This window comes from Pteropus medius, unplaced genomic scaffold (assembly GCF_902729225.1).
Source record: "Pteropus medius unplaced genomic scaffold, Ma_sr-lr_union100, whole genome shotgun sequence".
NCBI lineage: Eukaryota > Metazoa > Chordata > Mammalia > Chiroptera > Pteropodidae > Pteropus > Pteropus medius.
Window position 1 is genome coordinate 34710 of NW_024347704.1, and position 15572 is coordinate 50281.

At 58.6% G+C, this 15572-nt stretch overlaps 2 protein-coding genes across 2 annotated transcripts; one reads left to right on the forward strand and one right to left on the reverse strand.

Moving 5' to 3' along the window:
- The first annotated feature begins 4020 nt into the window (after positions 1 to 4020).
- LOC120614223 (paraneoplastic antigen-like protein 6B) lies at positions 4021 to 5951 on the forward strand. Its single transcript, XM_039877003.1, has 2 exons — positions 4021 to 4219; positions 4443 to 5951. Exon 2 carries the CDS (start codon positions 4581 to 4583, stop codon positions 5949 to 5951), a length of 1371 nt encoding a protein of 456 aa, XP_039732937.1. The 5' UTR covers positions 4021 to 4219; positions 4443 to 4580.
- Positions 5952 to 9565: 3614 nt separating this feature from the next.
- On the reverse strand, positions 9566 to 11496 carry LOC120614224 (paraneoplastic antigen-like protein 6B). The gene is made up of 2 exons (XM_039877004.1): positions 11298 to 11496; positions 9566 to 11074 (listed from the first exon to the last, which is right to left on the reverse strand). Exon 2 carries the CDS (start codon positions 10934 to 10936, stop codon positions 9566 to 9568), a length of 1371 nt encoding a protein of 456 aa, XP_039732938.1. The 5' UTR covers positions 10937 to 11074; positions 11298 to 11496.
- Positions 11497 to 15572: the final 4076 nt, after the last annotated feature.

The following is a 15572-nucleotide window of genomic DNA, read 5'->3' on the forward strand; positions in this document are numbered from 1 at the left end:
AAGGACAACTGCTGGTGCAATCCCCATGTCAAGTCCTCTCATCCTCTGGGCTCGCACACAAGTGAGAAATCTGAGATCCTGCTCGAGCCCTCCCTGTGACTTCTCCCTCTCTCGAGCTTACATTTTCCCTTTTTTCTTAAAGCCTCCTGTCCAAGGAGGCCCGGACTGTCACAGTGTGGCCAAGAACACTGTAGAAGGCCCTCTCTGCTCCAGGCTTGACCCCCCTGATGCCCGGTTTACCACACAGCAGGTCTGATCCTTGCCTTCAGCTCACTTCAAACCCATCGGGGCTCCCCATAGCCCTTGGAGTAAAGGTCCCAGGTCCCTGGCAGATGGGAGAATGCTGACAGATTCTGGTATTTGCTCGAAAGAAGGCAGCAAGGGCCTTCTCTGGGCCAGATTCTGTTCTATGCGCTGGGGATCCTGGGGCAAGAAACACAGGCAAGGCCCCTTCTCCTGGGGGGCTTGTTCTCTGGCGAGGGAGCCCCTGAAGCCAAAAGCAATGACCCAAACCGGCATCTATCATGTGATGATACATCAATGAATGCTGCTAATGTCACTATGAATGAAGAGTATTCTGGGGTCCACATGTGATGCGGGTGGCCAGGCAGAGGAGTCCTCTGGGAGGAGGGAACGTTTCAGCTGACTTGAATGAGCAAGAAGAAGACTAAGAGGCTGGCACCATTATAAATTCTTGGGCTGGATTGTCCCATACAGAGGAGGAGAGAAGGCAAAGGCTACAGGTGGGAGTTAGCTGGGCGTGCTTCGGGGCCAGTCGAGAAGGCCAATGCAGTAGGACTCTGGTGACAGGGGCTGGAGGTAGGTGGTGAGGGAAGAGGAGGCCAGTTTCCAGGGTGGGGGGCTGTTAACGAGCAGGGAGGACTTTGAAGTTTACTCTAAGGAGATGGAAAGCCACAGGGAGGATCTGTCACTGGTGAGAAGTGGAGTCTGGTGGTGTTACAGAGTTTGCCTTGGCTGCCACGTAGGCAGGAGTGGAGTAGAGAGAGGGGCCAGAGTAGAGGCAGGAAGAGCAGGAGATGGGGTCAGAGACCACAGAGACACGGAGAGGGCAACGGTCACAGACTAAAGTCAATAATCGATGATGGGTTACACTGGGGTCAGGAATAAAGGAAAGAGAACAAAGAATCCTGGCATCTTCACTTGAGCAATCAGGTGGAAGGCAGAGCCCTTGAAGAAGCCTGGAAAAGAAGCAAGCATGCTGAGGGTGATGAAGTGCTCTGGTTTGGACATCTTCCTTCTGAAATTCCCATGGGGCATCCAAGTGGGCTGTTTGATGAGCATGTGGAAAAGGAACATTTGGAGTCAACAGCAGGCAGATGGCCCCTCCGATGAGGACGTCGAGGATTCCAGGGCTGAGCCTGGGAGTTCGCCTCCACCGCAATAAACTCGAGCAAAGGAGGAGGAGGGAGTTCTAAGGACAAGGAGGCAGAGAGAGGGGAGATCAGCCTGAAGATGGGATGTTACAGAAGATGAAAAAGGAAAGGGTTTTGAGAAGGAAGGAGGGTCAACTGTGCTGACAGGTGGAGCAAAACGAGGGTCTAGAGGTAACAAAGGAGAGGCAGTTGCGGCATCGCAGTCCAGCCCTGGCAGAGGAGGCAGTGGGTGCCCTGAGGCAGAGCCGGAGAGTCAGCGGGTGTGGAAGGAAGGAAGGTAGGAAGAGGTGAGGCTGAAAACAGTACAAATGAGTTGACAGTTGGTGACACAAGACCCACATATGTTCCTATGGAAGCACACTCTCTAAGGGAGGACCCCAGGCAAATCATGGCGGAAACGAAGAGGACAAAATGAGGTGCAAGCCATGGCGGGTGGACTAACACCAAGATCCGGTGAACAGAAATTCTCCAAGGATGTGTTAAGAGCAGCAGTTCACTTGTACAATAGGCCGGTTTGGCTCTCAATGGGAAGAAGGGAAGGGAGTTCACACACAAAGCCAACTTGGAAAAGTTTGTAACAGAACACCCACGTTTCTTCATTTACCCAGCATTTACCACCCGAGAAGTAGGAAAGCTGTGAGAGTTAGACCATATGGGCAAGCCAAGCTCCAACTATGAGACCAACTCCAGTGTGATCTGCTTCTGGTAGATAAGAGTGCCTTTGACCTTGATGCTTGAAATTTCCTCCTAGAAAAAGGCCATCGATACTTCTCAGCAGTGTGGAGGATATAAACAAAGGAGATTCACAGTAGAGGAACCACGAATGGGTGACGAACTTGTGAGAAGATGCCCAACCTCACTGCCAACTAGGGAAATGCAAAGTACATCGTAACGAGGTAATGTCTCTCCCCGCGGAGTGGGCAAATGGTCAAGTCTGGACAAGACCAAAGGCTACTCAGGCTCTGGGACACACGACCACTCCCATACTGCTAGTGAGAGTGAACATAGATTCAGCCACTCACGGGAGATAACAGATTAGCAATGCCTGCTCGTGGCGGCAATGGGCACAGCCCAAGTCCTAGGAAAACCACTTCGTGGTGTATGTGCCAGAGCCTGTTATGGCTCAGACAGGTATGCATGAGGTGCTGCTGGCAGCAGTGTCTGTAACTGCCAAAGAATGAGAACAGCCTGAATACCCATCCATAAGATCATAGACAAAAAAACTAGGGCTGTGATTCAACCAGGAGCATGAGCAAGCTGGATGATCGGAGGAACCCTGAGCAGTAAAGCTTGAGTGGGAAAAGCAGAACGCAGAAGAGGATGTCTGCTCAGATGCCAGGCAAGGAAAGAGGAGGGCAGGCAACAACATTGGGAGGTGTGACTCCAAAGGAACTTGCCTGCCATCTAACTGGTGGAGGGGTTGTTCGCATGGCCCCAGACTCCTGACAAGACAGGAGCCGGATGGAAAGACCCGGGGACTGGAGCTGTGTTTTGAACTGAAGCAGCATGGCCTCCCTGCAGTGTCTAGGCCAGGGGGCAAAAAAAAGGGCGGGGCAAGGTCCGTCCCAATGAAGAAGCCTTACTGCGAGTCAGACAGGCAGAGGTCTCCGGAGAGGCACAACATCCGCGCTTCCCTGATGGCCCAAGAGAGCATTGCCACAGAGCCCATTAGGCTAGCCAGGGCACAAGGAACAGGAGTCACGTTCAGCACCCCACTCCCAGCAGACCGGATCTCTCATAAACACTCTCAGACAGAGCCCCCAATTCTGTTATTTCACTGAAGCCTGGATAAGGGGCAAGGAACTCCCCAAAACACACAGTAGATAAGACCCAAGGGGTTATGCTTTAAGTAGCAGAAGCCGATTCTTGTAATTGGGACTTGGAAAAAGCTAAATGGGAAAAGCCACGGCGTCCTCCCTGAGGCCGGGCGCCGGCACCTGTGGAGCGAGAGGCTTCGGCCCATCCTGCACCCTCAGCGGCCTAAGCCTGCAGCCTGCAGCCCCCAAGCGAGGGGCGGGCAGAGCAGGCCGAGGCCTGTGCGAGCGCACACGTGCGCAGGTGGCATCTACTCCACGGAATCTCACCTGGTGCCCCTCTAGCGCAGGTGCTCCCCGCCTAGCCTTGGGACAAGACCAGTGCTGGGGGCGGCGCACGGGGAAAGGCGAGGGGGCGGGAAGAGCAGCGGAGAAGCCCCAGAGGCTCCCCGGCCCTGGCCCGAACTCGGCTCAGCGCTAGCCAGCGCACCTCAGGCCCGTCCAGCGGCTCTCCGGGGGCTACCGCAGGGGCCACCCCGGGGGCCGCTCGCCACGCCGACTTGCCGAGGGCACGTTCCGGGAGGGGCGGGGGCGGGGCAGGGTCCCCCATGGGCGCAAAGACTCTCAGACCCCGGGAGTCCCCACGCGGGCCGGCGCCCCCTCGGGGGCGGGGAAAGGAGCAGGTGACGTCACCCGAGATCCCCGGGCGCCCGCAGCGGGGTGACAGCCCCGCCGCGTGACCCGCGCGCGCCAATGGGCCGGCGGTCACCGGGGCGACGCGGAGGGTCCACGCTCCGCCGCCGCTGCGCGCCCGCGCGGACTCCGCAGTGCAGAGCGCGCTGGCGGCGAGCAGGCGCCTGCGCGCTGACCCACGTGCGCCGCTGCCAGAGGGACCGCGAGAGGAGGAGGGACAGGCAGCGACAGAGAGAGGCAGCGACGGCGAGCGCGCGCCAGGGACAGACGGACGCCCGCTCCCACGGCCGCTGCGCGCAGCCCCGCGCCCCTCCTGCTGGGACCCCGATCGGGACGGACCGCGCCCCAGAGGAACGGACCCGACCCGACTCGGGAAGGGTGAGCTTGTCTGCCGGACGCGCGGACGCCCTCCGCCCTGCCCAGCGGGACTGGGGCGGCCAGCCCGGGCGCGGAGCGGCGCGGGGAGCGGGCGTCGGCCGCTGCGGGCCTGCGGAGGGCCGGGGTCGGGCCTGGGTCGCAGGGGCGCCGCCGGGGGAGCCGGGCGGCTGGGGTCGGGAGGGCGTCGGCATTAACCTCGCTGTCGCCCCGTTCGTATTCACAGGCCGTGGACACCCGGGAAGTTCTCTGTGAGTCCGAGGCTCCCGCCCCGGTCCATCTCGCAGCCAGCGGCAGCCCGGTCCGCGCCAGGAACCGTCTCTGGTCCGTGGCGTGAGCCCCGCGCTGGTGGAAGTTGCGGACGATGGCGGTGACGATGCTGCAGGACTGGTGCCGGTGGATGGGCGTCAGCGCTCGCAGGGGCCTGCTCATCCTGGGCATCCCGGAGGACTGCGATGAAGCCGAACTGCAAGAGTCCCTGGAGGCCGCCCTGTGGCCCATGGGCCACTTTACCGTGCTGGGCAAAGTATTCCGCGAGGAGGACAATGCCACCGCGGCCCTGGTGGAGCTCGACCGCGAAGTCAACTACGCTTTGGTCCCCAGGGAGATCCCGGGCACCGGGGGTCCCTGGAGCGTGGTCTTCGTGCCCCGTTGCTCAGGCGAGGAGTTTCTCGGTCGCGTGTTCCGCTTCCTGGAGCAACAGGGCCAGACGGTGGAGAGCGTGGCCGGCGCCCTGGGGCTAGGGCTGCGCAGGGTGTGCTGGCTCCGGTCGCTCAGTCAGGCGGTCCAGCCCTGGGTGGAGACCGTGCGGTACCAGCGCCTGGGTGTGTTCTCCGGGAGGGAGCAGCCGTTCCCGGGGGAGGATTCCTTCGAGACCTGGCTAGACCACACCGCCGACATGCTGCACGTGTGGCAAGGGGTCTCGGAAAGGGAGAGGAGGCGGAGGCTGATAGAAGGCCTTCGAGGGACTGCCCTGCAGCTCGTGCTCGGGCTCCTGGCGGAGAACCCTGCCAGGACGGCACGAGACTGCCTGGGGGCCCTCGTCCAGGTGTTCGGGGACACCGAGTCCCAGGCGACCCTCCGGGTGAAGTGCCTGACCGCTCAGCAGCAGTCAGGCGAGCGGCTCTCGGCTTTCGTGTTGCGGCTGGAAGTCCTGCTGCAGAAAGCCGTGGAGAAGGGGGCTCTGGCCAGAGCCTCCGTGGACCACGTGCGCCTGAGGCAGGTGCTCACCAGGGCCAACCTTATTGAGCCCCTGGACGAAGCCCTGAGGAAGCTGAGATTGGTGGGGAGGGCTCCGACTTTCCTGGAGATGCTGGGGCTGGTTCGCGAGTCTGAGGCATGGGAGGCCAGTCTGGCCAGGAGCGAGAGAGCCCAGGCAAGAGGAGGGGCTGATGCCGGGACAAGTGCCCAGGCTGATGCCAGAGCCGAAGCTAAGGCAGAGGATGGCACGGTGCAGGAGGACAGTGAGGACCGTGCCGCCGTCCCCGCGGGCCTAGATCAGGCAGGACCCTCAGAGGCCCCCGGGGGCCCCACCCTTGCCCACATGGGCGATGCTTCTGGGGCGGGCCCAGGAGGTCCTGGTGGGGCAGAGGGCCTGGCCCTCGCACGACACGCCGAGGCCGAGGAGGCTGAGGAGTTTCTCCCCCAGGAGGGACTCAAGCCCATCCCGGAGGAGTCAGGAAACGAGGACGGGGACGGGGAGATGAGTCCCCCGGAGTCCTCCTCGGACAAATAGGCTCAGAAGGCCCAGCGGCCTCCTCTCCCCTGGGGCGGCAGAGCCCTGGAGGCGGGGGAGGGGAGGCCAGGCCAGGGAGGCCTGGGGAGCGGGGCCCAGGGTAGAGCCTACCCGGCCCAGACCAAAACCCCAGGCCCCCAACTACCCAAAGGGTCCATGACCACCACCATCAGCCTTTCCAAGTGACCACGATGACCACGTGTGACACCAATGCGAAGGGGGAGAGGTGTCCGTGGGGCAGGCCGCTCCCCGTACTGGGAAGCCCCCAGCCCATTGCTCTGTAGCCCCCATAGTGAACCACGTGTCAAGTGATCACACCCCCTCTCACACTCACACACACTAGCCGAGGTTCCTGTGCAGAGTCCCCAGGTGTGCGTGCACCTGGCCGGGTGTCCTGGCCTACCTACCGGGGCAGCCCCCTCTCTGCCCCGTGCTGTGAGCTTCACCGCCAGCCAGCGCTCCGCTCGCTCTCATCCTTGTCGTGAGCTCGGTCTCTGCTTTCTCAGTGTACTTAGGCCAAGCGCCGCTTGTCCTTGTGGAGATGTGTGTTCTGCTTTCAGCAGCGCCCCCCCATCCCGGACACCCCGAGCCCAGTCCCAGGAGACGGCAGGAAAGATGGACGAGGGCGTGGCCGACGCTCACCCGTGACCTCGGGAAGGAAGAACCGGACCAGGGACGGAGGGAGACTGCCGGAGTCTCCACGAGGACTGTGCTCTGATGTGCCACCCTGTTGTTCCTTGTGACTCAGTTTCCTCGGCTTGGTGGAATGTCCCCTGCTGTGTTTTCCAGCGTCCTGTGACTGTCCCGTGCGTGCCATAGGGCCGGGCCCGGCCCCAGCATGTCGGCCAGAGGGGAAGGAGTGCCCTGCAGGGAGTGGACGTCACCAGCGTCCGTCGTCCTGTACAGAACGATCGTGGGGCCCCTCAGGGAGGGGGACTATGGCGGAGGGGGAGGGCCGAGGTAGAGGGGGCACCTGAGGCACCCCCGCGGGGACCTTGGGAGGAGGGGGGCTGAGACCTCTTGGCTGTAGTGGCTGTTAGAAGTTCCTATCTGCGTTGGCTTTCTTTCTTCAATGGTTTCAATAAAGGTTTTTCTTCAATAAATTTCATTAAACGTTTCAGCTGGGTCTCGCCTCTGCTGTGGGAAATGGAGGTGGGGGCCTGCTGGGGTGGGGGTGGGGGGCCAGTAGGGATTCCTGCTGATCACGTATGGCAGACATCTACATGATATCATGAGTGTAATGGCTCCAGTCTCGTAGGCCCTAAGTGACTTGGCCTCATCCCATGGGTGGATTTTACTGCGCTTGGCCACTCTTGGACTCCCCCATGCTCTGCATGTGACCGAGGAGCTGCTGAACTGGGCCTTCGCTAGACACTGCTATAGTTTGGATATGGTGTCTCGGAGTATTGGACAGTGTTACACGTCAGGTAGGGCACAAGTAGCCCCTCTGTGGGATGCTTGGGCTGACCATCCTGCCTCTCCTCCACGCAACAAGGCATAAGCACTATCAAACCCCACCTGGCCGACCCTCCATTCCTCAGCCATCACTTTTCGTGGTTCCCTGCAAGTCTCTCAGTGGCTAAACTGAGGCTGGCCAATGTTAGCTAGCACGGATAGGCAGATCATGGTGGTGGCGAGCACCCCATCCAAGAGGCTTGCACCAAACAGGCAAAGGAAAAAGGAGGCGACAGGGAGGAAGCTGCACACGCATCTTTCTAAATGACCGCTATGGCGGGGAGGGGCTGTTTCAGACAGGACAAAAGGCTGGGAGGGGTGGCCTCCAGAAGCCTGGCGCTGGCCCAGGGACCTCTTTCCTGTGCCAGCCCCAGGAGGAGGCGGGCCGATTCCCAGGGTCCAGGGTGAGGCCTTCCTCGAGTCTTCCGTCCATGGGAGGGGGTGGGGGGAAAGTGGCTGCCTCACAGTCGTAGGATTTAAAACCCACCAAATAGCCCCACACACGAGCAGCCTCTCACACAAACTCCCTTCTCTTCAGCCAGCACACCCCCAGGCCCCCACGTGTCTCTCAGTGGCTACGCCAAACTTGGCCACTTGTCAACTGGTCCGGGTGGGCTGGCAACGCACCCCGGCCGACCCTGGAGTGCTGCACCGAGCTCACAGCAGAAGTGCCTACCTCACGCTTGGACCCCTGTGCGTGGCCGGTCTCTGGGACTGCACACGTGACATCCCTGACTGACGGGGCACCCCGAGCCCCCGAGCCCCCACGCCCCTGCCAGGAATCCCAGGACCTCCAGTCCTGCCTGCTGCCCCTCTCTTCCATGTCTAACTCCCTTATTCCTGGGAGCTCCCCAAGTTCCCTGGGGACCCAATCAGCCACTGACGGTCCCCACGATTTCCAGACAAGAGGCCCTCACGGCCCTTATGGACTCTAACCCCTCCATAGCCCAATGTTGACTCAGAGTCCCAGGCCACCGTTGTCCCCAACCCCGCCCCAAGCAGCCACCCTCCATTTCCCACAGCAGAGGCGAGACCCAGCTGAAACGTTTAATGAAATTTATTGAAGAAAAACCTTTATTGAAACCATTGAAGAAAGAAAGCCAACGCAGATAGGAACTTCTAACAGCCACTACAGCCAAGAGGTCTCAGCCCCCCTCCTCCCAAGGTCCCCGCGGGGGTGCCTCAGGTGCCCCCTCTACCTCGGCCCTCCCCCTCCGCCATAGTCCCCCTCCCTGAGGGGCCCCACGATCGTTCTGTACAGGACGACGGACGCTGGTGACGTCCACTCCCTGCAGGGCACTCCTTCCCCTCTGGCCGACATGCTGGGGCCGGGCCCGGCCCTATGGCACGCACGGGACAGTCACAGGACGCTGGAAAACACAGCAGGGGACATTCCACCAAGCCGAGGAAACTGAGTCACAAGGAACAACAGGGTGGCACATCAGAGCACAGTCCTCGTGGAGACTCCGGCAGTCTCCCTCCGTCCCTGGTCCGGTTCTTCCTTCCCGAGGTCACGGGTGAGCGTCGGCCACGCCCTCGTCCATCTTTCCTGCCGTCTCCTGGGACTGGGCTCGGGGTGTCCGGGATGGGGGGGGGCTGCTGAAAGCAGAACACACATCTCCACAAGGACAAGCGGCGCTTGGCCTAAGTACACTGAGAAAGCAGAGACCGAGCTCGCGACAAGGATGAGAGCGAGTGGAGCGCTGGCTGGCGGTGAAGCTCACAGCACGGGGCAGAGAGGGGGCTGCCCCGGTAGGTAGGCCAGGACACCCGGCCAGGTGCACGCGCACCTGGGGACTCTGCACAGGAACCTCGGCTAGTGTGTGTGAGTGTGAGAGGGGGTGTGATCACTTGACACGTGGTTCACTATGGGGGCTACAGAGCAATGGGCTGGGGGCTTCCCAGTACGGGGAGCGGCCTGCCCCACGGACACCTCTCCCCCTTCGCATTGGTGTCACACGTGGTCATCGTGGTCACTTGGAAAGGCTGATGGTGGTGGTCATGGACCCTTTGGGTAGTTGGGGGCCTGGGGTTTTGGTCTGGGCCGGGTAGGCTCTACCCTGGGCCCCGCTCCCCAGGCCTCCCTGGCCTGGCCTCCCCTCCCCCGCCTCCAGGGCTCTGCCGCCCCAGGGGAGAGGAGGCCGCTGGGCCTTCTGAGCCTATTTGTCCGAGGAGGACTCCGGGGGACTCATCTCCCCGTCCCCGTCCTCGTTTCCTGACTCCTCCGGGATGGGCTTGAGTCCCTCCTGGGGGAGAAACTCCTCAGCCTCCTCGGCCTCGGCGTGTCGTGCGAGGGCCAGGCCCTCTGCCCCACCAGGACCTCCTGGGCCCGCCCCAGAAGCATCGCCCATGTGGGCAAGGGTGGGGCCCCCGGGGGCCTCTGAGGGTCCTGCCTGATCTAGGCCCGCGGGGACGGCGGCACGGTCCTCACTGTCCTCCTGCACCGTGCCATCCTCTGCCTTAGCTTCGGCTCTGGCATCAGCCTGGGCACTTGTCCCGGCATCAGCCCCTCCTCTTGCCTGGGCTCTCTCGCTCCTGGCCAGACTGGCCTCCCATGCCTCAGACTCGCGAACCAGCCCCAGCATCTCCAGGAAAGTCGGAGCCCTCCCCACCAATCTCAGCTTCCTCAGGGCTTCGTCCAGGGGCTCAATAAGGTTGGCCCTGGTGAGCACCTGCCTCAGGCGCACGTGGTCCACGGAGGCTCTGGCCAGAGCCCCCTTCTCCACGGCTTTCTGCAGCAGGACTTCCAGCCGCAACACGAAAGCCGAGAGCCGCTCGCCTGACTGCTGCTGAGCGGTCAGGCACTTCACCCGGAGGGTCGCCTGGGACTCGGTGTCCCCGAACACCTGGACGAGGGCCCCCAGGCAGTCTCGTGCCGTCCTGGCAGGGTTCTCCGCCAGGAGCCCGAGCACGAGCTGCAGGGCAGTCCCTCGAAGGCCTTCTATCAGCCTCCGCCTCCTCTCCCTTTCCGAGACCCCTTGCCACACGTGCAGCATGTCGGCGGTGTGGTCTAGCCAGGTCTCGAAGGAATCCTCCCCCGGGAACGGCTGCTCCCTCCCGGAGAACACACCCAGGCGCTGGTACCGCACGGTCTCCACCCAGGGCTGGACCGCCTGACTGAGCGACCGGAGCCAGCACACCCTGCGCAGCCCTAGCCCCAGGGCGCCGGCCACGCTCTCCACCGTCTGGCCCTGTTGCTCCAGGAAGCGGAACACGCGACCGAGAAACTCCTCGCCTGAGCAACGGGGCACGAAGACCACGCTCCAGGGACCCCCGGTGCCCGGGATCTCCCTGGGGACCAAAGCGTAGTTGACTTCGCGGTCGAGCTCCACCAGGGCCGCGGTGGCATTGTCCTCCTCGCGGAATACTTTGCCCAGCACGGTAAAGTGGCCCATGGGCCACAGGGCGGCCTCCAGGGACTCTTGCAGTTCGGCTTCATCGCAGTCCTCCGGGATGCCCAGGATGAGCAGGCCCCTGCGAGCGCTGACGCCCATCCACCGGCACCAGTCCTGCAGCATCGTCACCGCCATCGTCCGCAACTTCCACCAGCGCGGGGCTCACGCCACGGACCAGAGACGGTTCCTGGCGCGGACCGGGCTGCCGCTGGCTGCGAGATGGACCGGGGCGGGAGCCTCGGACTCACAGAGAACTTCCCGGGTGTCCACGGCCTGTGAATACGAACGGGGCGACAGCGAGGTTAATGCCGACGCCCTCCCGACCCCAGCCGCCCGGCTCCCCCGGCGGCGCCCCTGCGACCCAGGCCCGACCCCGGCCCTCCGCAGGCCCGCAGCGGCCGACGCCCGCTCCCCGCGCCGCTCCGCGCCCGGGCTGGCCGCCCCAGTCCCGCTGGGCAGGGCGGAGGGCGTCCGCGCGTCCGGCAGACAAGCTCACCCTTCCCGAGTCGGGTCGGGTCCGTTCCTCTGGGGCGCGGTCCGTCCCGATCGGGGTCCCAGCAGGAGGGGCGCGGGGCTGCGCGCAGCGGCCGTGGGAGCGGGCGTCCGTCTGTCCCTGGCGCGCGCTCGCCGTCGCTGCCTCTCTCTGTCGCTGCCTGTCCCTCCTCCTCTCGCGGTCCCTCTGGCAGCGGCGCACGTGGGTCAGCGCGCAGGCGCCTGCTCGCCGCCAGCGCGCTCTGCACTGCGGAGTCCGCGCGGGCGCGCAGCGGCGGCGGAGCGTGGACCCTCCGCGTCGCCCCGGTGACCGCCGGCCCATTGGCGCGCGCGGGTCACGCGGCGGGGCTGTCACCCCGCTGCGGGCGCCCGGGGATCTCGGGTGACGTCACCTGCTCCTTTCCCCGCCCCCGAGGGGGCGCCGGCCCGCGTGGGGACTCCCGGGGTCTGAGAGTCTTTGCGCCCATGGGGGACCCTGCCCCGCCCCCGCCCCTCCCGGAACGTGCCCTCGGCAAGTCGGCGTGGCGAGCGGCCCCCGGGGTGGCCCCTGCGGTAGCCCCCGGAGAGCCGCTGGACGGGCCTGAGGTGCGCTGGCTAGCGCTGAGCCGAGTTCGGGCCAGGGCCGGGGAGCCTCTGGGGCTTCTCCGCTGCTCTTCCCGCCCCCTCGCCTTTCCCCGTGCGCCGCCCCCAGCACTGGTCTTGTCCCAAGGCTAGGCGGGGAGCACCTGCGCTAGAGGGGCACCAGGTGAGATTCCGTGGAGTAGATGCCACCTGCGCACGTGTGCGCTCGCACAGGCCTCGGCCTGCTCTGCCCGCCCCTCGCTTGGGGGCTGCAGGCTGCAGGCTTAGGCCGCTGAGGGTGCAGGATGGGCCGAAGTGTCTCGCTGCCTTGTGGCCAGTAGCCTGCTACAAAGAGGGTGACCTAGTGTCCATCTGGGCTGCGGCGTTTCCCATTTTGTACACTGCACGTCCATGTTTTTTGAGAAGCTGCTTCTCCGCTTACAACCTACCCCCTTTGGGTTGTCTTTTTCTTGGTTTCTGGGCTGTGGGTTGTTCTGTATCCATCGGGTCCCAGGACATAAAAGTAAATAAGACATTTTTACTGGCTTCAGAAGTCTTATATTTGAGCAGAGGAGACAATATTAATATTCTTCACTGTCCTTTGGGCACTGACTGGAATAGCCCTAAACCAGGGCAAAGGTTAACTCCAATTACAAAATGGTTTGAAACTTTCAAACTGAATATTTTAAAACTACCACCTCGAAACTGTTGTTCCCAAATCCTTCTTTCTTGATATCCAAGACATCAACAGATCTGCTTCACTGCTCCTGGCTGGCGCCTCTACATGGTTCTTCCCAGAGAAATTCCAGATGCCTCCTTTGCCTTGGTGATTCTGAACATCTCTCCTCGAGTTCTCATAACTTTGCCATTTACTTACTGTGTGACTTTGAGCTGGTCATGTCCCTCCTCTTAGCCTCAATTTTTGTCCCTGTAAGTTGAATAGATGGTTGAGCCTGCAGAGTGGCAAACTCAGACCAGGATGTGGTCCTTCAGATCACCATGCTATTTCATTGCGTTTTTAGGATCATAGAAAGCTGATTTAGAAATTGGCAATCGAGTGTTTTATGAGAGATGAATTCTTAGTACCCTCTGAGATGTATAAGGAAAAAGTCATACATGGTAGACTATCAAATCACTCCTGACAATGTCCCATTCCATATGCCATGGAAAGCAAATTATCACTTTTGGGGGAAGACAATTTTACACAGTTTTGCGCTTTTCCTACCTGATCAAGCAGAAGGAAACCGCTAATCTGAAGTTGAGCCAATTTCCTCTCTCATAAAAGTGCCAGGGATTGTGAGCAGAAAGAAATAATGGAAGGGAATTCTGTGTGGATAAAGCCACCAAGGAAGAAATGGTTGCAAGTCTACTCAAAGGGCTATGGGGAACAATCTAGGATCTGATTTCAGCTCTACATGAAATAAGGTGCATGGTCTTGAACATGTGCCTTAACCTCTCTCAGCCTCATGACTCATAAGGGTAATGTTAATACCAACCTCCCTGAAGGCTGGTGAGGGGTAATAAATAACTCCTATAAAGATTTGTAGGAAGACTGACCAGGGAAAAGCCCCTAAGGGTCATTGCTCCCTGGACCCTCCCTGAAAGCTGGCAGGCACATGCGCAGAACGTGCCATCCGAATGTGGGGTGGAAAGGCGTGTGGACACATCTACACCACACGCAGTAAAAGGCAGATATGCAGACCTGGCTGAGTAGACAAGCCTCACCTGGACAACAATCACAAGCCAACCTCGTGTAGCTAGGGAAAGGCCTGCTCACAGGAGGATGTGAGGAGGAGGTGGAGAGAACAGGTAGGAGCACACAGGCCTCAGTCACTTCCTCCCTCCTTCCCAAAGTGATGTCTCCATCACCTTGCATGCTAGCCAGCATGAAGACAGCAAAATTGGGGAACTGATGAATAAATGTCACTTATAAAGTGAAAAGCGTAATAGAGAATGAAGGAGGCCACCTCCACTGCGGTGGCCTTCCCCTGGCTTAGATCAGCAGTGTCAGAGTCACCCAGGAGGCAGATTCCTGGGCCCCACCTCCGGAAAGTCTGATCTGCTAGGTCTGATACAAATCTGGGGATTTTTTTTCAAAAGGTTCTGGTAATTACATACTTTAAAAAGTACATTCTGCAATACTTAACACACAGAGGGCCATAAAGAAAAGTGCAACCGATACTTCCATAGTAGTATCTAAGACACAAAACACTGTCAATGAAGTTAACCCCTTTGCATACTCCTTCCAATCGCTTCCCACTCTCTGCTCCATAGAGGGATGCTCCGTTCTGTATTTGCATTTCTTTGTACTTCCACTGCACATAAATATACCCTTAAACACTTGGTAATATTGTATTCTCATATTTTAAACTTTATATAAATTGCATCATATTCTCCACATTCATCTGCTGCATAAGTAATCATTATGTTTATGAGAATCACCATTTTGATACACGGAAGTCTGATTCATCGGTTTTCACTTTTGGGTAGTATCTCATCATGGGAATGTGTGTACGAAAATGTATATATCAATCTTCCCTTTGACAGATATTTAAGTTGCTTCCCATTTTTAGCTGTCACAAACAATGCTGCTTCGAATATTCTTGGAGAGTTTCACTAAGATATGTATCCAGCAGTGGCATTGCTAGATCAGAGATTATCTTCAGTTTTAAGAGATATTGCCAGATTGTTTTCGAGGTTGCCGTACCAATTTATACCTCCATCAATCTCCACATCCTCACATAACATTTCATGTTATGTGACTTAAATGTCACCAATTCGGAGTGATGCCAATTGTCGTTTCATTGTGCTTTTAATTTCTCTGATTATAAATGAGGTTTAATACTGTAGTTAGGGAGCCATTTCTGAATCCTTTTTTGGGAAATTCTTAATAAAGTTTTTTTCCTTATTTTGTAGTTGGGAAGTTTCTCCTTTTTTATGCTTCACAGACGTTCTTTATGTAATCTAGATACTTCTCCCTGTTAGATTACTACTTTAGTGTAACCAATTACCCCAAACATATTGGCTTCTAAGAACCATTTTATTCTGTTCACAATTTTGTAAGTCAGAAAATGGGGAGTTCTTTTTTGGGTTTTCTCGTGTGGTTGCAGATGTAAGCTGGGAATTTAATGATCTGAAGGCTCACATGGCTGACATTGAGGCATCCTTTTGGTACTCACGGCCACGAGCATCCTAATTTTTACAGACACCCAGAATTCAATAGCTTCTCTGAATTCCCATTCTTGGGTCAATGAAGTTTTTGATATGGACTATAAGAAATCTCTGTGGGAGAATACAGAAATAAACAGAAATTACTACCTTTAATTGTTTAAGATTGTCATGGATTGAATTGTGTCCTCCCAAAATTCATATGGTGAAGTCCCAAACTCCAGGACCTCAGAGTGGGACCTTATTTCCAAATAAGGAAATTCATGGCAGACATAGCTATTACAAAGTTATGCAGTCATCATTTTATGTTATTTTTAATTAATAAATTTAATGTTTAGAGCGATTTTAGGTTACAGCAAAATTGAATGAAAAGTACATACCTTTCCAATATACCTTGTGCCCCTCACACTCATAATCTCCCACACTACTGACATCCCACACCAGAGTGGTACGTTTGTTACAATTAATCAGCGAACCTGTAACGACATATCATTATCACCCGAAGTCCATAGATTGCATTAGATCTATAATAGATCAAGTTGGAAAGAAC

Bases quoted from the DNA above. Each gene is read 5' to 3' on its own strand.
- LOC120614223 (XM_039877003.1), top strand. From the start codon at position 4,581: ATGGCGGTGACGATGCTGCAGGACTGGTGCCGGTGGATGGGCGTCAGC.
- LOC120614224 (XM_039877004.1), bottom strand. From the start codon at position 10,936: ATGGCGGTGACGATGCTGCAGGACTGGTGCCGGTGGATGGGCGTCAGC.